Source organism: Falco naumanni, chromosome 12 (genome assembly GCF_017639655.2).
Source record: "Falco naumanni isolate bFalNau1 chromosome 12, bFalNau1.pat, whole genome shotgun sequence".
NCBI lineage: Eukaryota > Metazoa > Chordata > Aves > Falconiformes > Falconidae > Falco > Falco naumanni.
Genome location: NC_054065.1, coordinates 18,577,410 through 18,605,120, shown reverse-complemented (window position 1 = coordinate 18,605,120; position 27,711 = coordinate 18,577,410). Strand labels below are relative to the sequence as shown.

The window sequence follows — 27,711 nt, the reverse complement described above, 5'->3', positions numbered from 1 at the left end:
ATTATTTTTTTCCCTTAGATAGCTTGTATCCCTTGTAATTGGATACGTTTTAAAATCAAGATCAGTGCATCTTTGAACTTAAAATTACATATAAGGACATGAATGTCTTTTAGGGATGGTAGAAATGTGAATATTGTTTTACAAAGAACTAAATAGAATTTAAGAGAATCTTGTGAAAAGTTTTCTTGGATCGAAGTGGAATTTGCTACCTTGTTTCCTTTGGCAAATGGTCTGCATTCCCCTATTGTCACTTTTGCCATGCTTTACAAGAATACAGAAGTAGCACAGTATATGCAAAGCTAGTGAGACCAGTCAGTTCTAATTTATGAAGTATTATCTTTTCATGCCACAATAAAACTGGAAAGAGAATAGGAATGATAGAGTTGTTACTTTTCCAGCATGAATTAGTTTATGCAGAGAATGAGAACATTGGCAGGGTGGCAAAATTAACTGCCCTGCCTTCGTATGTAGAGCCTTTAATTTTGATGCAATAGCTCTTTAAAAGACACAACACCCCTCAAAAAAACCCCAAACACAACAAACGAACAAAAACAACCTCAAACCCAAACCACTAAAAATTCAAGCAGGGGTCTGTAAGTTCATACTTCATTCATGTTATTACTTTTTTCTCCTGTTATAGTTGTTGATTTTTGCACATGTGCATACTTTGTTACTTGTTTTGTAAAGAAGAAACACAGGAAAATGAGAACAAAGCTTATATAGAGTGGTGGTTTTATAAATGAGACTTTTCTTCTCTGTTTTCCAGATTCAATATTGCATAAACATGGGTGCATTTTTGGATAAACCAAAAACTGAAAAACATAATGCTCATGGTGCAGGGAATGGCTTGCGTTATGGCCTCAGCAGTATGCAGGGATGGAGAGTGGAAATGGAAGATGCTCACACAGCTGTTGTAGGTATTCCCCATGGCTTAGAGGATTGGTCCTTTTTTGCTGTCTATGATGGTCACGCAGGATCTCGTGTTGCAAATTATTGCTCCACGCACTTACTAGAACACATCACTAACAACGAAGACTTTAGGGCGACAGAAAAACCTGGATCTGCTCTTGAACCTTCAGTGGAAAATGTCAAGAGTGGAATCAGAACTGGCTTTTTGAAAATTGATGAGTATATGCGCAATTTCTCAGACCTCAGAAATGGGATGGACAGAAGTGGCTCAACAGCAGTGGGAGTTATGATTTCACCTGAGCATGTATACTTTATCAATTGTGGTGATTCACGTGCTGTTCTCTATAGGAATGGACAAGTCTGTTTTTCAACACAGGATCACAAACCTTGCAACCCAAGGGAGAAGGAGCGAATCCAGAATGCAGGAGGCAGTGTAATGATTCAGCGTGTTAATGGTTCATTGGCAGTTTCTCGAGCTCTGGGGGACTATGACTACAAATGTGTTGACGGTAAAGGCCCTACAGAACAACTTGTTTCTCCAGAGCCTGAGGTTTGTGAAATTTTAAGGGCAGAAGAAGATGAGTTTATCATCTTGGCTTGTGATGGAATCTGGGATGTAATGAGCAATGAAGAGCTCTGTGAATTTGTTAAGTCTAGACTTGAAGTATCAGATGACCTGGAAAAAGTGTGCAATTGGGTAGTGGACACTTGTTTACATAAGGTATGTAACTGTTTTCCCCAAGCAGCTGTTCTAAAATGATCTGTTGAGATGGGTACAGTGTTAAGAGAAGTTCCTGGCCTAGTTTTCCCCTTCTCCCTCTCTGTTCCCTCAAACTTCTGCACCCATTTGGAGATATATCCTTGCTGAAGAATATACAGCCTCATTCTTTGTCCCTGGAGAGGTAATAGCAATTGCAAAAATAAAGTTTTATTATTTTCTCAAATAATGCTTGTATATGGTTCTAGCTCTAAACTTTGTTTCCAAATACAGAATTTGTAAAATGAATAAATTCTGTACAAGGTATTTTGGGTTTTTTGAAGTTGAGCAGTGTTTGTATCCTCTGCATAAAACCAGCATTTGCACCATCTCCTCTTCAAGGTATGCTATGGTTTGTCTGTCATCTGAAGTGGTGTCCTCAGCTTATTGTTGCTTAGATGGAGAAGCACTACTTCAGCGTCTGAGCTTGCTTCCACTCCTCAAATTTAGAGTTTTTTCAGAGCAATACAGGTTGGTCTACACATGTTTCATAGGTATACCATTTCCAGTATTCCCTAAAAAGTACAGCTCCTACTAGTGCAAATAGAGTTCCTTCATTAGGCCACAGACAAAACATGGAGTTTTGAGGAAAATAATAAAATCAGAGTTCTTAATACTAAAGGGTAAGTAATTTTTTTCAAAATGGGGTTGTATTCCGGCATATACCATATGCTGTATGATTGGTTTAAATGCCATAGCTTTTCTGACCTTGCACTTAAACAGCCTTGTTTAAAGGCTGATCACTGTAATATACTTTCAGTAAAACTTGACTCCTGACCTCGTGTTTCTTTTATGAAGTTAGATCCTGGATCTGTGCAGTTTGTAATGATATTATAATGTTGTCACCTGTCTTCAGGATGTGAATTGTACCACATCATATTAACTCCTGTAAAAGATAGTTGTCCCCATATGCTTGGTATGAAAAGGAATGTAGAATAACTCCTGAGCATTTCTGAAGGAATTCACTCTAAAGTCGGATTCCTTCTCTTAATTTCTTCAGGAGGAGGAGTTGTTGTTTCAGATGATAGGAGCCATCCAGTAGGTTGGGTTTACACAGAAACAACGTACAGTGACTGATGGCACTTAACTTTTTTTGTTTTGGTAGTATTTTAAGGTCTTGATTTCAAACCAGGAATTTAGATTATGGTTCTGCTGGATCTCCTTGTAAGAGACTTAGGCACTATGTTCTTAAATTTGGCTGTGGATTGTAATTTTGAAAATAAAATATGAGCAGGAAAGTGGTATCAGAGCTTAGTAGTGAAGAAAGTGGCATTAGAATTAGTACCTAAAAAAGCCATTGCCTGATACTCATGAGCACGTGATAGTCTGTAAGATCATCTTGGCCGTACTAAATGAACTCATATTTTGTACTTTTTTCAAGGTGCGATGTACGACACAGGTGCATTCTGATAAACAGACTTGTAATGAATGTAATGTCTTACATGAATGCTCTCAAACCGAAATAAATTAGTAGCTAGAGCTAGCTATTCTAGTAGTCGATAAGTATTCTGCATTTCATTTTGCATGAGTTGTTTTTAACTTAGCTTAATTTGTCATGTAATGTCATGTTACATGACTCCATTTTCTGACCTGTTTTCTTGATACTGTATTTCAGTGGTTGATATGTAAGTCAGTCCATTAAATATATTAAATTTTTAGACTTAATGTACAATAAAAAAATCAGTAAAATTAACTTCAGTAGTTTAGTTGGGAAACTTAGAGGTTCTTATTAATCAAAATACAGTTTTATTGCAAGGTTTCCTTTTTCCCAGGTATATCTATAGTAGTGTATTTGGAACAAGTAAAAATGTGACTAGAATAGAAAAATGGAAAGAAGTTCAGTTTTATTGCAAGGTTTCCTTTTTCCCAGGTATATCTATAGTAGTGTATTTGGAACAAGTAAAAATGTGACTAGAATAGAAAAATGGAAAGAAGTTCTTAAGATCATAACTGTTCTTTTTTTTTTTGTCATATAGGGGAGTCGTGATAACATGAGTATTGTACTAGTTTGCTTTTCAAATGCTCCTAAGGTCTCAGATGAAGCAGTGAAAAAAGATGCAGAGTTGGATAAGTACTTGGAATCACGGGTTGAAGGTAAGAAATCCATTTTCTTAACTAGAAATGCTGTGATAACCTACTTCAGCATGAAAACAAGACCCCTGAAATCCATCATGCCACTGTATGTTGGGTCAAATTCAGGCCTGATTGTGATTTCAGATTTTTGTGTCAAGAAAAATTTTTTAAGCCATGTGGTTAGTTTATCTTGGTATTCCACAAGCATTCTCTCATATTGAGCTTTAGGTTTTTACTTCTGTCTTTACAGGTCAAAATGCAACCACTGACCTTGCAGAATGTTGCATCAACTAAGTAAATTGTGGTATTGCTAATATCTTGCTTGTAAAGTATTAAAAGGGATACTTGTTCCTTTTTTGTGAAAGTTTGACAAAGAAAAAGCTCTGCTGGGTTTTCATGAAGGGACAACTTATTCAATTATCCAAGCTTTTTTAACTGCTTCTGTTTAACGTAGCTGTGAGTTGTTTTTCACACTGACAGCCTTTTAAAAATGTACTTTTGTGAAAACTTAAAGAGTATAAATGATAAAAATACCTATGAATGCAAGAGCCTTAAGTCATCCTTCTGGGTTCTGAGTGGTTAGCAACTGTGTATGCGCGACTAAAAACCATATAATCATCTAGAACTTTCATGGAGGATTAAATGTAATTCCTAACCAGTTTCATTTAGTGACTGATTTTATAACTCTTCACTTAAGAAGTTGCATTCAATCTTTTGGTTCCCTTAAGCAGAAACAGTTAAAGGAAGGTTAGTTTGAAGAATGGAAGGCTTGCCACTGTATATTTATTCCTTTTCTGCAGTGCTCCTAAGGTCACAAAAACTGATGTTTGGAATGGGCTTTCAAACTGTGGCTTCTAATTTAAAATCTTTTATGAATCATTAAGGCTGTTCGAAGGTCTGATTTACAGCTATACGTAGTAGCCTCCTCTTTAGTCTTCTCAATTATTCCAGTGGTCCAGATAGAGCTCAGTTTTGGTAGAATTGACTGAAGTTCAGGGTTGATACTGAAAGTTTGCCTTTTTTATGAGATTCTTATGTTGGCACGGGTTTTTGCAGAAACAGCCCAGGCAAGAAAAGAACTGAGTTCTTGGAACAGTTTGTCTTGCTGTTACAAATGTTGCTGGAATAATACCATGAAGTAGCATCCTTGGAGAGAAGTAGTCATCAGAGGTTTTGAAAGCCTTTTTGCCATGATTCTTTAAACTTCCATAATCTCATCAGAAGAGTACTGAAGCACTGTCACCCGCTCATGGTGATGCAGTTTATTAACCCATTTGTTGAAGCTATCAGTTATAGCAACAGTATTCAAGGAAGGAGAGGGTGTACTGAAGAGAAAGCTGGCTGATATAACTCGTACCCTTTCTTGTTCCAGGCCTGGACTAGAATATTCTGATCGTTGTCACTAGATCCAGGTTTAACTGTGATTTCATGAAGAGGTGGTCCCTTTGTAGACTGAGTCATTTAGCCGCCTTAGATGTTTCTGTCCCAGGTGATAAGACCAGTGGTTTAGCTTTATACTGTAGTATTGCTCTCCTGATGGTACTTGTCCGTGCTCATATTGAAAAATGTGGTGTTGGCAGTCGACAGGACTGTTCAGCAGAATTCCATGAAAGTAACTTTAAATTTGGGTGCCAAGAAGTTGGGACTTTGCAGGTCAGAATCGGTGTGAAACCACCATCTTGAGACCCTTAATGAGGTCTCAATGACATAAACCACAGCTTTGGCTGCTGACTGCTAAAGCTTTTTATTTTTTATATGAACGAAGGTGTGACTGAGCAAATATTCTCAACATGGATCTGGAAACTTTTACATGTCCATGGCGTGTATAATCTGTAAAGATAAAATATTTAAATTTCCTTTCTTATGAATGTTTCATGAGAATTACTAATACAGGACTCTTGCACTATCACACAGGAGATAGAGGCCACTTCTGTTTTTCTTGTCGGTTCGGTTTATTTGAATGAGACACCCACTGGCTTTTTAACATGCTGTAATGGATACTGAAAAGTCTGATGGGACATGCTTTTATTAGCATGTAGCTTTTATTAGAAAGTAGTTCATATCCAAATAAGTAACGTTAGGTATATGAGAAATAATCTGGCACAGCAGGTCTGAGATCAGGAATCTTCTGAGAGTACACAACTGAAAATCTCACAGATAACCATTCGTAACTTCTTAACACTAATTCAGTGTGAAATGCACCAGTGATGTGGAAATGTACATGCTGCTGCTGCAGCCTGGTTGCTGTGGACAACTTAGTTTTGCCACTTCAGGATCAAAAATTCTCAAACGTATTTTCATGGTAGAAATCACACTGTAGATAATGTATCATTTAATTTTTTTAGTTGTGTGGAACAGCTGCAAAAATCGCTCATGTTCTTTGTATAGCTTTTCAAATTGCACTCTTACTTAACCAAATGAGGTAAATGTAGAAATGTTTTTGTGTTTGCTCAATGTCCCAGTAATCAGACGGTTGATGTAACAAACCTTCATTTTTAAATACACATGAGAAGGCCTTCAGGCCATGATACAAGTTCTCTGCGAAAGTGCTGCTCTTCTGCATGGTGCCTTTCCCTCTTAAGTGGGATCTAAATTAAAATGGCTTGCCTGTTTGTAGTTTCTGTTGAGATTAGAGCGCGCTAATGGTCACTTCATATGCTAACTCTAGGCATGTTTCTCACTGGTTGGCTTACTGCCCAGCCTTCCTAGATGACAGTAGTTAAGATAAATACCTATTATCTTCCTGTGTCTGAGTACATGAGCTGTTAATGGGCTCTGGGAGAGAGCCAGGAGCAGTTACCTTCACTGATAGCAGTCAGGTGTGCACGCGGTGGTTACTTGTTAGTATTCCCAGCTTCTTGGTGGCTTGTCTCTCAATTAGCAGATAGGTGAAAAATATATGGAACTGCGGTGTATTTTATTGCTTTCATAAGTGAATGTGAAGAAGATTAATAGACACTCTGATCAGAAGTTATTTGACAGCTTTCCTATTAACTGAGAATGAGGTAGGAGGTAGTAACAATGCAGTGTTGTAGCATAATTGAGTTACTACTTTAACCTATCAAAATAACTTAGCAGAAATTTATTTTACCTATATTCTCATATTTAACAAATACTACATGCACTTAAAGTGAAGAGTTTGCAGTCTGAACTGATGCAGAGCCATTTGGAATGTAACTCAAAATGTTAACTGAATTGCTCCAGAGAAATTAATTGCTTCAAAGCTTGGACTCCTGTTTCTTCAGCACTTCTTGATTATTTTTTTTTTTCCCCTGCATGAGTTCCCAGTGTCATTCCGTGTTCTGCTAATTGGACAGGATACAAGGCATTTAAATGTCAAGCATTTAGCAAGGAATGAGAGTTAGCATATTAGAGGAAATGCTGTCAAGAAGTGGAGAAAATAAAGGAAACAGACTCCAAAAGAACTTGAAATATTTACTTTTTCTCTAATAAATTTTTGCATTCGTAATTCCAAGAAACTGTCATTTTGACTCAGTTTCCTTAATTTAAAAAAAGAATAAAATACTAGACTATAATTTTTACCTTACATTAGTCTTGAGTGTTACTAGTTCAGGAGTGATACAGAGAAGCTTTAACAAGTGTTTCGAACCACTAAGCAGCATGGGGAGGATTGTTTGGGAAGATGCTGGATTCTTCCAATCCATAAGTATTTCTGCTCACTACTTAAAGGTTTAGTTTAAAAAAGAAGGGAAGAGTATGATCTCGGGTGTTGGAGTAGTACAGAAAAGTTTGGGAAGGTGGTAACATCTTTTTGATCAGGAAAGGACAACTGCGATAATCGGTTTTGCATTCATCTGTAGACTTGTGTAGTCTGGAAAGCAGTTTGTAGAAGAGCTGTGCCTGAAAGGTTTAAACTGCCCTTAATTCTAAAAACTTCACCTGGTAGATAAGTTGTGATGTTGATAATACGGATTTGATCATCTCTTCCAGTTATCTTCAAAAGACAGGATTTGTATTTCTTTAGATGTATTCTGAATGTAATTTACATATTAGGATAGTAGTCTTCAGGGAAGTGTATTGGTTATAGTTTGTAGTTCTGATGTGTTTTGAAGCTCTGAACATTGTAAGCTAAGCTAGGCAGCTAAGTCCGAGAATCTCTGTTCAGTTACAGCAAGTAATTATATGTAGTGAGAATTTGTAGCAGATTTACTAATGTTTAAAATAGCACACTAGATGATTTTTCCTTTCAAAAGGGAAATACTGGACTTCGCACAGAATAATTTAACATGAACAACAATGGGTTTTTTTATTTGCTAAAAAATTAACAGCTCAAAAGTTAGGTGCAGTTGGTTGATAGCCAATAACGATTTTATTTATACCTGTAGAAATAACATTGTGAAAAAAATCAGCTTGTCTTAGATTTAGCAAGATTCCAACTTGCTAAGTTGGAAAGATGGAGATGTCAAAAATACAGTCTATGAGTTCTTGGATAATCTCATCTTTCAGTAAGTGACTAATTTAAATCAAGGCAACGTTGGCACTTAGTATAAAATCCTTTGGGACTTCCTGAAGCAATTTTGGTTAGACCAGTGGTATTTGTTCTTAATGAAAGTACACTGTTCAACATAGAATCTTTTCTCTGTTCTCTTGTGGACCTTGAATTTTCAAACTGACTGGACTAACCCATCCAACTTTTCAGACAACAGGTTTTTTTCACTGCTGTGCTTGGGCATTTTAAGCTCTGGCTCGGAGAGAAAGGCATTGTTTGAGGCAGGCTTTTGTTTGTTTTAAAATCTGTGTTCAAAAGCAGTTTAATACTTAGACTTGTAATATTTGTAGTCTGTCTTTGTACGTTCCTAAGTAGAATGCTGAGATCCTGTGTATTTGTGCAATGAGTTGAGTTAGTAGTTTCGTAAGATATTTCCAGAGTTAAGAGAATTATTATTTTAGTACCAAAACACAGTTTTTGTTTTAACAGAGTTATTAAAAAACAAACTCAGCAAGTGATAGTTTACAGAGATTTTTAGTGGAAGAACTGTATACCAAAGCTCTTTTGCTAGTTTGGGTCTTGAGGTTGACAGGACATGTATAACTGCGTTCCAAAGCTGCCAATTCAAGAGCATTATGAAATAGGTACGATGCTGTAGTTAGTAACTTGTGATTGAGTCATTTATGATGGTGAGAGCACATCATGCTTCTGTTTTGAGTCACTTAATTGGTTAATTTCCAAAGTAGTGCAGGTGTGTTGGACAGTAGTCAAGTTATGCTAGGTCAGTCTTTTCTTACTGCCACTTTCAAAAGCTACTTTCTGTTTTCAGTTTTTCTTTGGTTTTTTAGAGGTCTGAAACTTGGCCACAGGAAGAGAAGACTGGGCACAGTAGGCAATTCAGTTCTGTGATATGTTTCAGTTTATTTGAAAGTGTATCAGACTAGCAGTTAAAAAAAAACAACACCCACCCCACGCCCACCCCCCCAAAAAAAAACCAAAAAAACCAACAACCCCAAACCAAAACTCAACTAGCACCCCCAATCATAAATAGGGGCATATGTTCTTTATAGGCTTAAACAGTCTTTGTAGTAGATGAATACTTGGTTATAGTTGGTTGGTGCATTTACATATATGCAATATATACTGTGTATAAAACTGATTTGTCATAATCTTATAGCTGGAAATCAAAGGAGCACAAAAAACTGGAATACAGAAAACTTATAATGCTGTCTGGTTGGGAGCTTGCATTTTATGAAATGGAAATAAAAATTTGTCTGAATTTTCAGAATGTTTACCTTGGAGTTATATGTTAGGCTTTTAGTGAAAAGTATTTCAGGAATTAAGTAGTAGGCTTTGTAGTGGACTTCAGGGATTTGCATATGTGATTATATCAGGAAATAATTCTTTAAGTGGTTGAATTACATTAGCAATCCAGATGTAAAAGTTTCCGCAATTGTGGTGTTGCGCATTCAGGGAAAATCTAATTGCAGAGTTATTCTTAGTATAGAGATAAAGGTGCAAACCTTGTAAATGCCTATAAATCTGTTTCTGAAAACATTTGGTTTCTTTCTCTAGTGGCCTTTGTCAAACAAATCCACAGTGTGTATCTGCTAACTGATGTGTAACGAATAAAGGTCATGCTTGGTCATTTGCTTTATTCTCGGATTTTCTATTAGGAAGCTTTTTTTCTTTTGAAGAGAAAGGGACATGTTCTGGATGATATTATTCACCCTAATATCAGGAGAAATAAAAGGAGATAGTCAGTTCCACTAGAATTCCTGATTTGACACCACCTAGAAATGGCGAGAAGATGCTCGTGGTTCATTTCAGCACTCCCTGAGAAGTGGCTATACCATAAAGTAAAAGTTTCCAGTACCAAGAAGTATACAACAATCCTTAGTTGTGATTGCTTTAATTTCCTTTTAAGAAGATATAAAAATCTTACACTTGCATTAGTATTTAGTGATTGCTTACTTCTGTAGTCTATCTTACAAATTTTTACTATTCATCTACTTTTAGTATGTACAGAACCAGGCGTGCTCTTGTATAAAGAGCAGCGTATGCATAGGGCACGTTTCCTATCAGATGTGACTCAGCACAATCATAGTGGTACACTCTACTTCTGACTAGGTAGAACTGCACAAAAGGACACAGTGTAGGCAAGGACTTGTGGCTGGTTTGTGTGAACGTGTATGGAAGAAATGATCAAAATCCTAAGACTCAAGTGTACATGCTCAGCTGTCATTTCCTTTGCTAGCCATGAGTCATTCTTCATGGATGGATGATAGTTTCATGGAAGAATGTTAAATTGTTTCTAGTACTAGTATACCTAGTTTATTCACTGCAGAGATACGATGCTGACTTAAAATTGGGGCTTAGAAGCGTAGTGCCTTATTTGTTACAGGGTAGTAAAGCTATTTTAAAAGTAGAATTGCTTTTTGGGGGCTTTCCTACAGATCTCCCTGATACAGAGTAAGCAAATACCTTGCAAGCACTTTGGGTTTAGTAGTCCTGAGAGAAGCCTGCGTATCACTTGCTGTTTAGGTAAGTGATAGGTCAAGAGAGGTTTAAATACCAGGAAACTTGGGATGCGGTGTTTAAAGTAGGTAGGTGATGTGCTTTACTAACTTAAGAAGCTTCAATTTTAGCTGCTTCTGGCTTTAGTTGCAGGCTCCAAATCAGGCATCCAGAATATAATCAATTGATATAAAAAATTCAGTCGTTTATATTTACATATGAACTGACTGAAGGTTTTTTTCAGGATGATATTTGAGAGGATTCCTTCTTCATTCTCTTGTTCTGAGGCTCAAAGAATTTTTTACCTTGAACAACGTCTACAGGAAATGGCATTTCATTCCTTAATTTAGTTGCTTTTCAGGAAAAAAATAACTTAATGTGATGTGTATACAACTACTGTTTGTAGATAACTTGGTGAACCTTTTTCTGCCATGGTAGCAGGTGAATGACTAGAGGCTGAGGAGTAGAAGCTGGTATTTTTATGCCTGTGTGAATGTATTTGCAGCTCTTATGCTTTTGCCTTATAGCAGCTTTGATGAATAAGAACATGTGAAGACTGACTTCAGTTTAGGCAGTCCTTTTCCAAGGCAGAACTTTGTGGCACTGGACTTGTGTGATACTTAGGCTTTGAAAATGGAATACCGTATTATTATTTGTTGTTAGGTCTATAGTCTGTTTTGGCCACTTGAGTGATAATGGGCCATTATATGTTCCTCTTCATTGCATGATGCTCTTGGTGTTTATGTACTGGAGATTCAGGCCTTTTGAGAATACAAGGTGTTACTCACAATGACTGAATTCCTGGGAAGCATTTTCTTTATGGCATGTAATTTCTGAGTATGCGTTGCAATGCAATGGAGAGGTAACACACAGGCTCCCAGCTGTCGTCTTTTTGAAGGTGAACAGGCTGCTGTCTCCAGGGTATTTCATCCCGTCCACAGTCTGCTGAGTTTCTCTGAGAGAGGATAGCTAGAAGCAAAATGGAGGGACAGGCTATGGGTTTAGATAGTTCTGTTCTACCGTGCAAAGACTGTTTACCTAAAAGGTAAAGACTGTTTTCCTGTTTACATGTAACTTTTTCATGTCTCTGTTAAAGTGATATCATTTTGTATTTTAGTGTCTTAAGGAATGGGTGGTATTAATTCAGTAATCTAAGGACTTCTTCTGTTTTTAAAATAGAAATTATGGAAAAATCGGGTGAAGAAGGAATGCCTGATCTTGCTCATGTTATTCGTATTTTAACTGCGGAGAATATCCCTAATTTACCACCAGGAGGTGGCTTAGCTGGCAAGTGAGTACAGTACTGGAATTTCTTGAATTGTTTAGTTCACTGAAACAAATACTTCTAAATAAATGTTTTAAGGCTTTCTTATTGTAATAGCTATACTCGAAGAAAAATTGGTTTTTGTATTTTAAGCTAGTTTACTTTTTGTACTACATGAATGTTTGTGAGACTGTTCCCATTCCAGAATGGTGAGGGGAAACAGATTTATCATCTTCTGGTACATAACGTACTAATTTACTATTTCCATATGGCCAGTTTAAAAAGAAAAAAAAGTTTGGCTTTTTACTGCTTTACATTTGTTAAGAACTATCAATAATGTAACCAGAATATCAAAATATCAGCTCAATTTTCCTGATGTCATGTTCCTTCCACCATGTAGTGTCTATTATAAGTTTGGGTCAATGCTTGTTTGTTCAGCAAACATTCTCAAAGGAAAATTGTTTTTCTTTGCTTAGTCTTAAACTGAATGTTAAATAAGCAAGAATATTATACTAGGATATGCCCTTTAAAACTTAATTGGAATAAACCTTCAAAAATTGGTTTTCTGGTGATGTTCTAAAAACATTTATTTTAAGGATTTTCATTAACAGAATTTAGGCTCACATAAACAGTTCATATAGAATTCCCCAAACAATGGGACCCATTATTGCTCCCTGGCTTAGGTCATGTTGCTTCTGGAATCTTTGTATTTTTCAAAATATGAAGTCTTATCCTCTGAACGTTTGTGTATATGTGTATTTTTATTGCATGCACTTATTAATGAGCGCTGTTTGCCGTGATTATTTTTTTTCTAGCCTTGAAAATTACCTGTATGTTCTGGGCCTCTTTCTCCATTTGTGCATTCTAGGCATTCAGAGAAGTTGTGGTGTGCCTATTCTTCTTAGTGCCTCCCAACTGCTGAATGAGTTGGTGTGTTTTGCTGTTTTGTTCGTTAATAACTGCATCATGTACTGCTTTATTATTCTGGAACCTTTGCATATAAATTCTGTTTTAATTTATTGTGACCCAGGTTACATTTTTAATGGGCTTAGGTTTAGAATTTGGCCTTCGATGCTTTTCTCTCCGTTTTGACTTTCAGAAGTCCTGTCTTACAGAAAACTGACTTCAGGACGTGTACCTGCAGCTTCTTTTAAGGGAATATCATACAGTATTCAGTAATCTTTTTTTTTTTGTTTGTTTTGTTTTGTTTTGCCCTTCAAACTTGGGACAGAGACAGGCGGTAATATATTTAGTTAACTTTACTTGCAGGATTGAGCTCCTGAATGGAAGTTTTGAAACAGTACAACTATACAACCCAAAACCACATACCATGTAACTTAAGACTTTTGTCCTAGCAAAAGAACGTTCTTTGTCTTGAGATCCTTATCCTTTGATGTTACAAGGACATGAAGAATTCACACTTTGTCCTCCTGTTTGAACTCCAAGTCCTGTCTTGCAGGTTGCAGGAAGAGTTTGTTTGTGCACCAGTTGTAGGTGCTCCTGGGTACTAGTATGTCCGAGCTGGAGGAATACCATGTTGTGTTACCTGGACTAGAGTATGTTTGCATACCTTAGGAACCTTAAAGTAGCTCTGCTTCTACTGGTCTTGTATGCTTACTTCAAACATCTCGCGTGTGTAGAGGTCCCTACTGACTTGTTCTTCGAGACTGGAGATCCAAAGGTGTCAACTCTGCTGCAGGCACTTAATGGTGGTGTCTTATCCTTTAAAATCTTATTCTTCAAAGGCTGGCTTCTGTTTGACGCTGATCCCCCAGTAACTTCAAATGCTGCCAAAAGAATGGTCACTTGTCGCTGAAGAAAACAAAAGTCCTGAGCCACTCTGTCACTTGGGCATTAATACTTGCACTGAACATCTTGCTCCTGAGTTTTCCCATGAAAGGAAGGCACGGATAAATACACCACTTGAAGAAAGAAAACTCAATTGAAAAGGCAGAGAAATTCCCCAGGGCCTGAGTTGTAAGTCTGATTTAAACCCTCTGCAACGGCTGGCTGTTGCTCTATGGCAGCCTTGCTTGAGCTGTCTAGGTGGTTTCTATTACATTGGTGTGAGGTGCCATTGCTCTCTGCAGTACAGACATTTGGTCAAAATCATGCCATTCCACCATCAATAAATGTGGGACAAAATGGAGAAAACATTTTCCGGTGTCTGCAAAAAGATTATTTCTTTTCGCTAGGAAAATCTTCCATCAGTGCTGATGTATTCCATACTAGTTCAGCTGTGCATCTCTTCTAGATTTCTTCGTAAAGCATTGACTTTAACTGATAGGCCCTTGGAGAAGTTGTTCTTCAGAGGACTTCTGATATCAGACATAATTTTTGAAAGTGTCACTGTTAATTTAATTCGGAACTTCCTTCTGGGAGCTCATTCAGACACAACCCGAAACCTTTGTGTGTGAACAAGTACAAACTACTTAACACGGGTGTCTTGAGGCCTCAAGTTCTCAGGTGTATCTGTTGTGCCTGCCTTCTTGTCTGGGTGTGGTATGTCTTGATTAAATCCCAATTTCATCATTGATGTATATTGCTTTTGAACACATGATAGCACAATGTCTTTTCATTCTTCGGCGTTGCAGGTTAGTAGTTGTCATGAGATTTGAAGCACTATCCCTTGCGTTCACTGGTCCGCAAACCATCTCGCGGAGCTCTGAGTGGTTTAGTAGGTACTATTTTAAATGCAGGATCATGGCTGGAACAATATTTTCTGATTCTGGACACTAGATTATGAGACTACCTGATTTATTGCTTTGTCTCAGAAGTGGCCACGCTTGCAACATTCCATTCAAAAACTGCACTCTTCTGATTTGAATATGCTTTTGCTTCCATGGTGTGAATGTAAGAGCCTCATCATACTGGACCGGACCAAGGATTGTTCTAGTTTTGTGTCTTCTCCACAGGACAGTTGAATGTAGATGCCTATAAAACTTCCCCTATCAGTATTATTCTTTTTGTTTTCAGCTTCTTACAGCTGAGGTGCTTCCTGATCTTGAGATAGTTTGTGATTAGTGACTTAAAAAGTTTTCTTCCATGAAGTTAAATATATTCAGAAGGAGCCTCATGAAACTTTTAGCATCCTTAATATTCTGGGGCAGACGGTTCTGTTGCATCGAGAGTCATCAATATGTATTTGTGAGACATTTGCTGCTGTCTTTAATCTGATGCCCTTGTGCTCTTTGTTTGGAAGAGTCAACAGTTGGTTGACATTCTGTAAGGCATCATTTGTATATATATCTTGGCTGTTTCCAGACTTCAGGGTCTTAGTTCATGTAGCAGTTTTTTTTTGTTGAAGCTATCCATAACTTTGATCATATTTATCTGAACATTCCCCAGTTCTTAGTACAAGGTGAAGATGTAGGGACATAACTTTTTTTTTCTTCTCAGAAGTCTATTTGTACCATGGGTTTTATTTTTTAAAAAAGCTTTTTGTGCTTATTTTGCCTGCCTGTGAAGGTGTGGCCTTAGATGGCACTACCAGAAAAAAGTCTAGCTAGTGGTATTTAGGTTTTAATTTCTTCAATGTGAATAGACACCGGACAACGCACCTCAGAGGTTTGTGTACTCTGGGCACCACGCTTCAAAAGTTCTTAAGCAAGTAGTAACCTGTATCCCAACTGTCTTCAAGTTCTACATCCAGAAATAAAGCAAGAAAACCAGCAAACATGAAGAATTTTGTTATAGTAAGCAAAATACAGATTTAACCGTTACCCTTGGCAAAATCTGATTGTGCGGCTGGAACTTCCAAAGGTGTAAAGAGGTAGACTGGGGGGAGATAAAAAAATGTTTTGCCATGCTTAGTCTTTACGAAACCTGATGTACTGCAAAATCCCAAACATCATATTGAAAGGGAATAGACACTGAGAGTGGTCTTCATCTTTTTTTAAGAGGCAGGTTAAAGGCAAAATTTTTTAAATGCTTTGAAACTATTACTGTGCTCAGACCTTTTTAAGTTCTCAATGTTTTGAAATACTTTGTGCTTAATTTTTTTACAACTTCTCTTTTTAGGCGTAATATTATTGAAGCTGTGTATAGTAGGCTGAATCCACACAGAGAGAATGAGGGGGTAAGTTCCCATTTCGATTGCTACACCTCTTTATTAATGAGAACATCAAAGTAGTGTCAAACATTAAGCAAAAATGTACATCACTGCTAATGAAGTGTTATAAACACAAAAAAATATTGTAGCATACAGTTCATTTTGACCTTGTTTTGGATGGATCTGATGCAGAATTTCACCCTCAAAAAGACAGCAAGCTGTCACCCAATTCTGAAAGACTTTTCAGACATTTAATTGACTACTGCTTTGTCAGTCAAACCTGTGAGGCAACAGTGCAGCATTTTTATAAATTATAGTTTATTATTGTCAAAAATTATGGTCAGCATATCAATTACTTAACTAGCTATGATGTTTATTGACCAGAAATATAGTCCAGGAATGGAAAGCATGCTTCTTGCTGTCTTCTGTAAGTGTGGAAGACCTTGGTACACTGAATTTAAAAGATAACAAGAATAATATTGACTACCTTTTTAGAGTTTACACTACCTTTGAATAGCCTATGTGCCGTGGTCTAAGGCAAGTGTGAAGTGATTTTAGGTTACCTCAGTTCTGATTCCTAAAATGACATACATTCTTCTGCTCAGTTCCTAATAAGCCAGATTTAAAATAGTATGTTAAAACTGTCATTTACTATAACTTTAAACCTGATAGGTGGTTCTTTAGCATAAAGAGTAGTAACTGGTGTTTATATCAAATGTGGCTAGATATTTTTTTAAACAAGTTTTTGGAAATCTTAAAAACTAATAAAAGCGTAACTGCTAGTATTTTGTGAACTAATCTGTGAAGGTACAATTCATCTTCTAGTAAATCCTTTGACATTTTTTCTCTTCTGAGATGGCTACAAGGTCCTTAGGTAGTCATTAGAATAAATGGTGTTGGGGAGATGTCAACTTTTACTTTAAATACATTGAAATGATGAGTTGTGCGCCTTGAGATTGTGACTACGGCCACATTTGTTTTTCCCACTCTCATCTTCTCTTGACTACCTACATTTGATTTATTCTCTTAAATTGGAAAGCTTGTGTAGGTGGAAGGGACCACTGTTCTGTTAAGAGATTTCTTCTCTATTTGTATATTTAACATTTTTATTTTTTAGGATTTGTTGTTTGTTTGTTTTTTAGTTTGAAAGTGATGAGTGTACATTCTTGATTTAACTTTCAACAAATTGTGCAACACTACCCCCAAAACAAGCTAGACAAAAGTTTCCTCTTTTCAGCTTCTTTAGTCCTTCAGGAAACTCTGCACCTCTATTAGCCTGCTGCTACTTTTCATGTTTAGCCGTAGTTTTGTTCCTGCTTTTGGGGTAAAGTTACTGGTGAAAGTGGTTTATTTGAAAATTGTAGCATAGGTTTTGTAAGTTGTTTGGTCATTTTTTTAAGAGAAAAAAATTTATCTAATGGTAACTTTTTAGAAATACCATGTGCCATAGTTGCATTTATGACGCATCTTTTCGAAGTCCTAATTTACTTTCAATAGTCATACAAGCTTGCTGAAAATTCTAACATACAGTACAGCAGCCTTTTGGGTATTGGCTACTTCCAAGAAATTTCTGTACGTCATCCATTATAATTTAATAAAACGAAGTAACTGAACTAAATATGCAAGTTACTCGTATAAGAATATAGTTGTAACCCTTACTACCATTAATAGTTTTGACCTTTATTGCTATTAGAATCCCTGGGTAGTTGTTTCGAGTCCTTTTAATTTGGCTTCTTTAATAGATGTGAGCCGTATACTCCACTCTACTTTTGTAAACTTTGCCTTCTATTGGTATTTAATGCAAATGTTGGTAATGATTTGAATGATGTGTTTGAAGTACACTGGATTAAATTTTAGTTTGATCTTGTGGCAAGATGTCATTTCCCAGTCAGTACCTTTGCTTTCCATCCTAAGCGATTCTCACACAGAGCAGTGAGAGAGAAGGATGTGCCACTAGGTGAAGGTTGCAATTCCTGTTTGCACTTTCCCAGCAAGCAGGAATTGTTATCTTACTGTTCTTTAAGTGGATTGATGTTTATTAATTTAATTGGGATCACATCTCTAATGTGATGAAAACATGACTTCCTTGCTAGTTTTACTTGGTTCCAAGTATGTATGTGGTGATCTCTTAGTCTTTTGAACTGTATACTCTAGTGGTTGGGGGGATGGGGAGGTGGGGTGAAATGGCAGGAAGGTGTTCAGTTACTCAACATCAGACTCTCCACAATGTCTACACACTGTGATAATGTTGCTACACGTCTCACATTTAAACAGGAAGCAAAGGTAGGAAGGAAACATACCAATGATGACATTTCCAAGTGAGCCTGAAATCTAACTAATAATGCCCCTATTTAAACTAGTGTGACGCAAGAGCGGGTCTTCATATGAAAAATTAGGAGCTACAGACACAGGTGCTGAGTCTGCAGAGAACAACGGTGCACTGACTTGCACTTGAGAATCTTTTCCCATGTGTAGTTAACAGCATACGTGTCTGTTAGAGCGTGGGCACAGTGCAGAATGCTGCTGTTGCTAACTGGAAAATCTGCCTGTGGCAGTCATTTTTATCTGATGATTTTGTATAAGGCTAGAACCACTCTTTTTACCTTGACAAATTGATAATGTATGTGATTACTAAAATATTAATGCACGTGAGTAATGATTTTGAAAAACACCAAAACCCACAAAAACTACCCAAACCAAACAGATTTAACTTTTGCAATTGAGAATTACTTCCTTCTGAAGAATATACTTTTTTAGTATTGAGCAATTTAAGCTAGTTACCCTGAGTTAGCGTGAACTGGATAATAATAGGTTTGTAAGTAAGTTCTTAGTATATAAATCAGCCCAAGGTGGTATCTTCTTCTAGATCACAGTCCTGAGTAAAAACAAAGCTCAAGATGTCAGGTAGTGTTCTGCTTGGATTTTATACATTTTTTTTTTGGTCATCCAAGCTGGTGATTGTAGAGTAACTTCCAATTCTTCACATGTGTGTTTTCTGAGAATCCTTAACATATAGCCTAAATAAGGAGTTGTTATGTAGAGAGTGAGAAGTGAAAGATTCCTTACTACAGCAGTGTTCAGAGATCACTAGTGTGGCTTCAGCATATAGCAGTCATATGTTGTTGTGTTTTGGTTTTGGGTTTGTTTGTTTTTTTTGAAGTATCTCAGTAGAGTGTGAGTATTTTGTAAATCCAGGGCTGGAGAGAGCCCTGCTTTGGGCTCACAGAGAACAACATTGCCAGTGTTTGAGCAGAGAGACTTCTGCTGAAGATGTTGTGGCTTGTGCATTTAGAAGTGCAAGTAAAATCATAGAAATCTTACGTATTGGAACTTGGTGCTTTCAGATCTTTAAAGAGAATTTAAAAGAACTTCTTCATAGCTAAATAGTTGCTACCACTAATGTTCCAGTACCACTGAGTTGTTGTTCTAATTAACATGTTAAAATATTACTCTTTCTTTAATGGCTCTGCTTCTTCAACCATTCTTTTTAATGTATTCCGAAGACTAGGAGGGTACTTTGCAGTTAGGCTGCTTGGGTCTACGTGTATCCTCAAACACAGGGAACAATGTGAAGATTACAGTGGCTGTGTTAATAGTGTCAATGGTATTTGTTTAAAACTGTGTTTTGAGTGTCGTGTTTGAAACCAGTCATGTTGCTAAATCAAATATGTGATTAGGGGCTGCTACAGATAATTTAAAAAAATGTAAATGGACAAAATTCTTACACCCTTGAACATTGTAAATCCTGTTCCTAATATGTAGTAGCCCTTTTTGTATATATAATTTAACAGAGCAGAACTTCTGTAAAAATCGTGAATGCTCGTGTTCAATGTAGCTAGCCCAAACTTACTCTTGTTTTTATGCTCAGTAGCGCTGAGGTGAATTAGAACATGAAGGAAGACAAAAGTTAACTTGCACAGTAATCATAGTTTTCAGGGACCTGTTCTAGCCACACATCCTTGGAGAGAAATCTGTGTTACAGTGTACATGTAGTGTGTAGTATATGAGGCAGTTTCTGTCTCACTGTTGTTTGTGGTGTTTCTTGTCTGCTAGCACTGAGGGAGACGGGGGGAGCAGAAAATAGCCCTGCCATCAAACCTGGTACAAAGCAGGGCGTGAGTTTGAGTATCAGATGCTAACACCACTGTTACTTTGACTCCTACTAGCATTTGAATTGTTTAGGAGTCAGGGCTGCTATGATATTGCTTATTGCCTTTACGCTGCAGTGTTGCACGGCAGCAAAACTATTCACTTCAGTCTGTCAAAAAGAATTTTTAAAAATCTAAGTTTTGTGAAATGTGGAGATTCAGGCTGTATGTTTGCTAATGTCAGCTTCGGAGCAAAACTGATAGGATGGAGGAATGGTTTGGTTTGTTTTAGAAGTTTTTTCAAAACTTCTTTTTCAAAACTTTTAGAGGTTTTGTCACAACTTCTAAGAGATAGGATACACCTGTAGCCTTATCTTGATACCCTGAGTTTTCACTGACTTTGTGCTCATGAGGCATTAAACCAGTCCCATGTCTTACATTAACGCTACCTTCTTTAACTTGCTTCCCCTCACTGGGCCCTTGAAGAGCTCTCTGAATCTGAAAATGCTAGTACATGGGAGTCAAAACATCTCAAACTAAGACCAGAAAACCACCGTGGAAGTAGTACCTGTCTAAGCAATAGAGTAAGCTTAGAGGGGTATTATTATATGCAGTAACATTCATTTTTGTGCTAAAATTGTCCCCTTTTTAACTTAAACTGTGCTATTGAGTCTTGGGGCTTCTATTCAAGAAAAATTACAACATCCAAAATCTTACTGAACCCAAGATACTGTCTTAATACTGCTACTAAGCTTGTAAATGAGTGACTGCAGTACTTGTAGCTTGTGAAGCTTTTGGACTGGATGACAATTAAATGAGGTCAGCATGAGAACAAGGCAGTCTGGATTTTGCCTCTAATGTATTGCAAAATCTGCCAGCTTCCAGAGATACAGTTCCATTTGTCTGGCTTGGTAACTTACTAGATATTAATAATTAAAATGTACTATTCCCTTAAAGCAGCAGTTCTCCTTTAGCACTTTGAAAGTTAAAATACCTAGTACCAGTGTCAGAGCACTGTAACAGATGTGTGAGTCTTGTCACATAAAAAAACACCCAACAAACCCCCATTTTTTTTCAGCTGGAGGCTTGTGGCGAAATAGTTGTTTGCAGAGTTGACCTTCATTTCTTAATCGGCGCTGCTTACTCGATTTTGTGCTGTAGGTTGTTAGATTTGACTTTAAATAACTGTTTTAGCTATTAATTTTTCTAGGCAATACATATCTGCCAAAAATAGCATCTCGTGTTTTTCAAACACCGCCGCTCCTGGTGCTGATAGGTAGCTGCTAGTTTCTTTTATGGCATCATCATGCATGCAAAAATCAGGGGTTGTTTTCTAAAACACTCTGAGCGTTTATTTTGATGTGATGCTTCAGCTAAATTGCTAGCAGTAGAGTTATCCATTCCCCTGAAGTTTTTCATGGAACTGTGTTGCTATTGGTTGTGCAGAAATTCACAACAAAGTATGTTGATCTGATGGCTAAAGAAGCGTAAATTTCAAATTTTCTCACTGACAGCTGACCAAAGTTGTGGGGAATATCAGCTATGTTCATCAAAAGACAATTTGAATCAAGATGAAGTTAATGGGAAGTACCATGTTGACAGTGACAGGCTCATAATAAATTTAAATTATTAAAGATGCTGTTTGAATAGATACCATTTCTTAAATCTTTATGTTGTATTAAGTAGGCAAAGATGGATGATACTTTTCTAAGATGTATGTTGCTAATAAGGTCTTTTATATTAAAATAGAGCAAAGCTGATGTTTTCTCAATCAGGAAAAATGTTTGTTTTTTTTTTTTTAAATGTCGTTAGAAAATATTCTAGTTTAATTACTGATTTTTTTGGGGTCTTGAATCTTAAAAAAAGGACCCTGGCGATGCCGAGGAAAGTGGAACGCAGGGAAAATTGGTGGAAGCGCTCAGGCAAATGAGAATTAATCATAGGGGGAACTACCGCCACCTGCTGGAAGAGATGCTGACTAGTTACAGGCTAGCTAAGATGCAGGGAGAAGAGTGCACTGCTGAATCAGCTGCAGCATCTACTTCAGATACTCTTGCTGGACCCAGTGACCCCGTACCAGACACCCACACAGAATCTGGGAATCTCCTTGCTGAAATACAGAGCTCAAACGAAGATTCAGGGATGAATGAGATGAGTGAGAAACAGACATAATGTTTTACATAGCGGATTTAACGCTTCGCTTCACTTGGCATATTTTCCTTTGTTTATATCTCAACATTTGTCACATCTATCCTAAAGTCTGTTTGGTTTTACTTCAGTTATTTGTACAGATTGTTTATACAAAGCTCTTTCTTCCTTAGAAGTTCAACTACTGTAGTGTATTATAGCAATTGCATCTTATGTTGTGTAGCAAGCAGTTCATTTCCCATTTGAGATTGATTTCTTTTTTAATCCTGTGACACCCACAATAGGAATCTAACATGCTAATGCAAAAATAAATTTTCAAACCTTTTCTTTTAAGAACATTTTAAAATAGTAATCCTGATGGTATATGTTTGCTAATTGTAAAGTAATTCACATCTTAATTGTATCTTTTGTGCAAATTGAATTATAAAAAAACTTTCAGTCTTTTTTGTTCCCCAGCATCTTTTACTGCATGTTTGTATTTGAATTGTGTGTAGTTTATATTACAACTAAGTTACAAAAGCTATTACATTTCAGGTTGTCACTTAATCTTCATGAAACGTGTTTGATTTTTTTTCCAATTTAGATTGTATCCACTGTTCATCATAAATATAATTTTTTCTAGATGACTGTATTATTACTTCCCAGGTTGTAGCATAACTTATATCCAGAAATGAAAATGTACTTAGATATAGTACCTAGTGTCAAGTTCTAAGAATTTGTGTTTAAGTGAAAATAAAGAATATGCTGTGGAATAATGTCTCTATGCATATTGACTCTTTTAAGCTTTCTTTGAAATGCTACCATTCTGACATGGCTTGAAACTTTTCATAGCTCAATATAACTCAAGATGTTCATTCGTTTCTACAAATATTTCAGTAACTTTGGGTTTGTCACATTGACTATAATGTTCTATTTGGGCAACATTTCTCAAGATCAAGTTCAACATCAGCCATATAAATAAATAACCTGGCTATTCTGCCTAAGTTTACTTTCTACCAAATCTTTTCTGTGTCTTTTGGTGTAGACCCGTGGATGTGTACGTGCATTTGGGTAGATCAGTAATAATACTGGGAATTCACAGCGGTGGTAACTAATCTGCTCATAAGTTAAATATTGAATTCTTGTATCAGTGGTCAGTTCGTAATATCACACTTGCAGGAAGATGTCTTTGTTCAGAATAGGTACAAATTTCACTGCCTTAACAAAAAAGAGCCTTTGGGAATTTCTTGCAGACCAGGAATACCTGAAGAGCCCAATTCCTTAGTATTTTTCGGCTATTTTTAAGTAGTCCGTAGATGTATTGGTATCTATTGATAGCTATGATTTAGTACAATTTTAGCTAATACTTGTTTTTAAGTCTATGCTATAGTAGCTTTACTGGATTCGTGTTTTATAAAAGTAAATTCCCTCATGAAGTTGAAGAGCAGAGAATGTTTGTGGGTGGAAGTGGGCAAGTACGGAAAAAAAGAATATGTAGCCTGTCCTAAAGCTTGTATTCTTAATTATACCACTGAAATCCAAAGTGCAACAAAAATGTTTTCATTTGTATTGGTGAGTAGTAATATTTCTCCTCTTCTTTTCCTGTAGGGTGCTGGAGATCTAGAAGATCCGTGGTAGCCTTACAAATCTACTAAAATGCTTTTGATTCTGAAAGGGGGAAAAAAAACTTTTAAATCTGTTTTCTTCAATACAAGGGAAAAATTCTGGTGGATTTCCAACATTTTGTGAAATGGGCAGAAAGATATTAGAATTTTCCATCATTTGTTCATTTTTGTGTTTTCTGATCTTGCCACTCTTAGCATTGCCTGTACTACAGTATTTTTACCAGCCTCAGGCATACTGATTACATCTGTAATGAACTTTGGCCCTAAGGAAGGAAGGAGTGATTCTCTCAGCAGATTGGTATAATGTACCTGAGGTACGTGGGATCGTAGGTGTACTCTGAAGATACACTGTGGCTAAATGAAACGTGCAACACGCAAGCATGAGAGAGTACAAGTAATTGAGACATTACTTATTTCACTTTAACGAGTTGGAAGGCTTTGCAGCTCTGTGGCTTGGAAGTAATTTCAATTGGGCAATACGCTATCAGATGTGTGTTTTGTTTTTTGTTTCTGTTTTTTTAATTTTCCAGTTTTACCTGTATTACCAGACCGTTAGGTTTCCCTGCGGTGTCCAAATTGTGATACGTTGCCTACTGCTTGCTTGAAGATAAGTGTATTTGGCAATAATATATGAAGATTCTAGGCATCTAAAAACAGTAAGAATTTTACGCATGTGTACAACACACCCTTAAACTCTTGCTAGAGAAAATCTTTACAAACCAAACTGATGAATTTATAGTTAGTAGTGACTTGCTTTGACATCTCTCACAGCTGCAGGTTTTTTAAAAAAATGCTGAAATTTTGCCTTTATTATAATGTAAATTGTGATTATTTTTTTGTTCTATATGTGGTTTTCTATAGTTTTTTGATTTTTTTCAGCTTAAAATACGGACAGAAGTCTTGTGTAATATGGGTATAATTTTTAATTGTTTGCATTATTTTCAAAGTTCAAATTATCACTTTGAGATTACTATAAATACACTTAAAATTATCTATTTTAAATTAAGAAAATATTAGAGATATTTTCATGGGTTCAACGACCTTTCATTTTATAAGCAATGGGCATGGTACAGAGTGGCTGTCATGTAAGGTACTTGAAGATTCTTAGTTTAATTCTATTTTTGCAATAACCTTGACTTTTTTCTGACTTCTTTGAGTTGTGCATGTAATGAGTCCAGTAAATGCTGAAAACGGGGAAGAGTAAAGTATTTATCTAAAATAAAAGCTATTGGGGAGGGGAAACAATGAATGTATCCATCTGTACATGATTTACATGCTGTGGATGCCTTGTAAACATTTTCCTATTTGTTTAAACTGTGTTTCAGCGAGGATGTAATTGCCCTTGTGTGTAGTTTTAAGCTAATGACAGTCATCAACTGGTTTTGTGTGAAATGGAATTCATGGTGTTTTTCTGTAACTTTATCCCCATGGTGAGTCTGTAAAAACCACATGCTCTTTCATACTGGTGCCGAAGGCCAGCTTTCCCAATCATTTTGATTCACTGTGTATCTGATTTTTTTGGTCTAGAGAGGATTATTGCCACAGTATATTTTATTTATTCATTAGATTTTAGCCTTGTAAGTTAAAGTGTTCTAAATGATGATGTTAACAGGTATTTGTCCCTTTACTGGTTTTTTTGGGGTTGTTAAAAGATAGGGAATGAAGAATGCAAAATGGTTTATTGTTCAGACTGTCCGCTCTGGTCCAACCCTGTACTGATAGTACCTTCCCAGTATGATATTGTGATGTTTCATACAATACAGTGAACATAACCAACTTGTTATCTTCAATAAAGGATTGCTAAAACAGTGTGATATGCTTTATATTTTCTTGAGAGGGATTTTTCAGGATGGTGCAGGTGTTCTATATACAAAAGTAACCAAATAGGATTTATGAGGTGTCTTAGTGATGGATTTGTGTGTGTTCTATAGCAAATGCAGCATTGTCACAATAAGCCAGAAGTCTCTGTGAGACAGAAGAGTACAAACAACATTTAGAGTTACTAGGGCAAATCCATCCCCAGTTCAGCTGGGATGAGTCTTATTCCAGCTACGGGAGGGTATTCATTTAAAGTCTAAAAATTCAGATTAAACTTGACTTCTTAGTTAACTTGCTTCTTCAAGGTCTGAAGTTAGACCTATACAGGTTTGCTTTTGTGCAGTGTTTTGGATGGAAATTTCTCTAATGTTTACACTCTCATATTAAATTTTTTACTGATTTTTTTTTTTTTTAACTTACTAATGAAGTTGTTTAGCTGGGTGGGAAAGGAAAATTAAATCCTCCATGTTATTGATACTGCATGGCAATAACCTGTCTGAATAGGCAGTGTTATCATGGAGTAGGTGTGTTTAAGAAAAACGTGTAAATTTTTGAGTCTGAGCTCTGTTAAGTTCTTTGAACTTTTTTGTTGGATCTGCTTTGACCGCGTAACCCCTGCATGCATTTCTCATGAACTGCAGTTGTAATACCCTGTTCCACTGGTAAGAGTGCTTGTACTCCACGGGCTCTATGAACACTTACATGTGTAGGCTTTTTTATCATGTGGATAGTCTCCCTGAAATAATAGGGTTTATGCTTTTATTGTGTACAAGTGGCACATGCACATAGGTTTTTCAAAGAGAAGGACCATAGTTTGCACAGCTACAACAAAACAAAGACCCCTTTTTTTGCCTCTAAATTAGCATGACTTTCCATTCATACATCCACTGGGTTCCAAATTCTAATAATGTTTTTAGTTTAATGAAAATACTGTTCAGATTTCAGCAGCCTGGAAAAAAATAACTATGCTTGTTAATTTTGTGTTCTTAGCGTGGGAAGTCTGAATGTTTGATAAAATTTGTTCACGTATTTGCCATAACTTGTCAATTAACGTGTTTTTTATTAAAAAAAAAATTATCTTAATTGTATTGCCATCCTGTAACTAACATAAAGATAGTTCTATAGAACAATGATTGGGTATCTCTTCCATCTCTGGCCTTTCCGAGTCATCAAATTCAGCTTGATTCTTTTCATTTTTATGACTTCTCCTGTAACAGACACAAAGTAGTCCCTGTCAGTTCTCAGATCTGCTCTCTGATAATCTTGAGCAAAATAAAGGTTTGTTTTAACTGTTCCTCATTAACATGTTTAATGGAATAGGGAATAAAGAAATGGATACAAATGTAAGTGGTGTCATCCTGATCTTCTCAAAAGGCTCATATGAAATGTTAACGACAATAAAAGTCTCCTCTTAATAGACTTTCACTTCATGTGCTTCATGTTCTTCACGATCTTCATGTGCTTATTTGAGCCTGCATACAAACCGTTCTAGGACTTGGCCAAAATATTCATCCTTGTCATGGCCCTTAGGTGCATCTGATGCTGATGTTGCTATTCAGGTGAAAGAGTTAACAACAACAACAAAAAAACCACCCCAATCAACACCCAAATCAAAACAAACTATACACTTGAAACAGGTAAAATGCCAATTCTTTTAGCACATCACAGGCTAACAGTGCTGGGTAGCTCCTTGGTGTCATCTACAAAGTGGGGTTAAGTCAATCGCTTCATCTGTGAGCTTTCTTATACTGTCAGCCGTAATCACCTGCTTAAATCTTATAGGCAAAATTAGCCCCAGAAATGTAATCATTTTTCTTTGGCACTTTAGAGATTTGCAATGGAAACCAAAATCAATAGGAACTCAAGATTAGTTACAGCACTGAGCCAAGCTTTAGTGGGCAATTTTTAGTTCTGGAAGATACAGCAAAACCCAGTGCTGCCTAACGTTAGGTATCAGGTCTATTCTGGCAAAAAAAGCTAGAGTGCCAAGCGGTTTTAGCTTTCAAGTATTTGAATTTCATTAAGTTAAAAA

General features: G+C 36.6%; 1 protein-coding gene across 6 annotated transcripts in view; it reads left to right on the top strand.

Moving 5' to 3' along the window:
• Positions 1 to 25,672, top strand: part of PPM1B (protein phosphatase, Mg2+/Mn2+ dependent 1B) — a 61,889-nt gene extending 36,217 nt beyond the window's left edge. For 4 of the 6 annotated variants that reach the window (XM_040611413.1, XM_040611411.1, XM_040611414.1 and 1 more), the window contains 5 exons: positions 767 to 1,630; positions 3,643 to 3,760; positions 11,886 to 11,997; positions 15,991 to 16,048; positions 21,976 to 23,008. In XM_040611413.1, the coding sequence (XP_040467347.1) occupies positions 785 to 1,630; positions 3,643 to 3,760; positions 11,886 to 11,997; positions 15,991 to 16,048; positions 21,976 to 22,281 (1,440 nt within the window). In that variant the 5' untranslated portion in view covers positions 767 to 784 and the 3' untranslated portion in view covers positions 22,282 to 23,008. The other 2 variants (XM_040611416.1, XM_040611415.1) reach the window with 2 other exon arrangements.
• Positions 25,673 to 27,711: the final 2,039 nt, after the last annotated feature.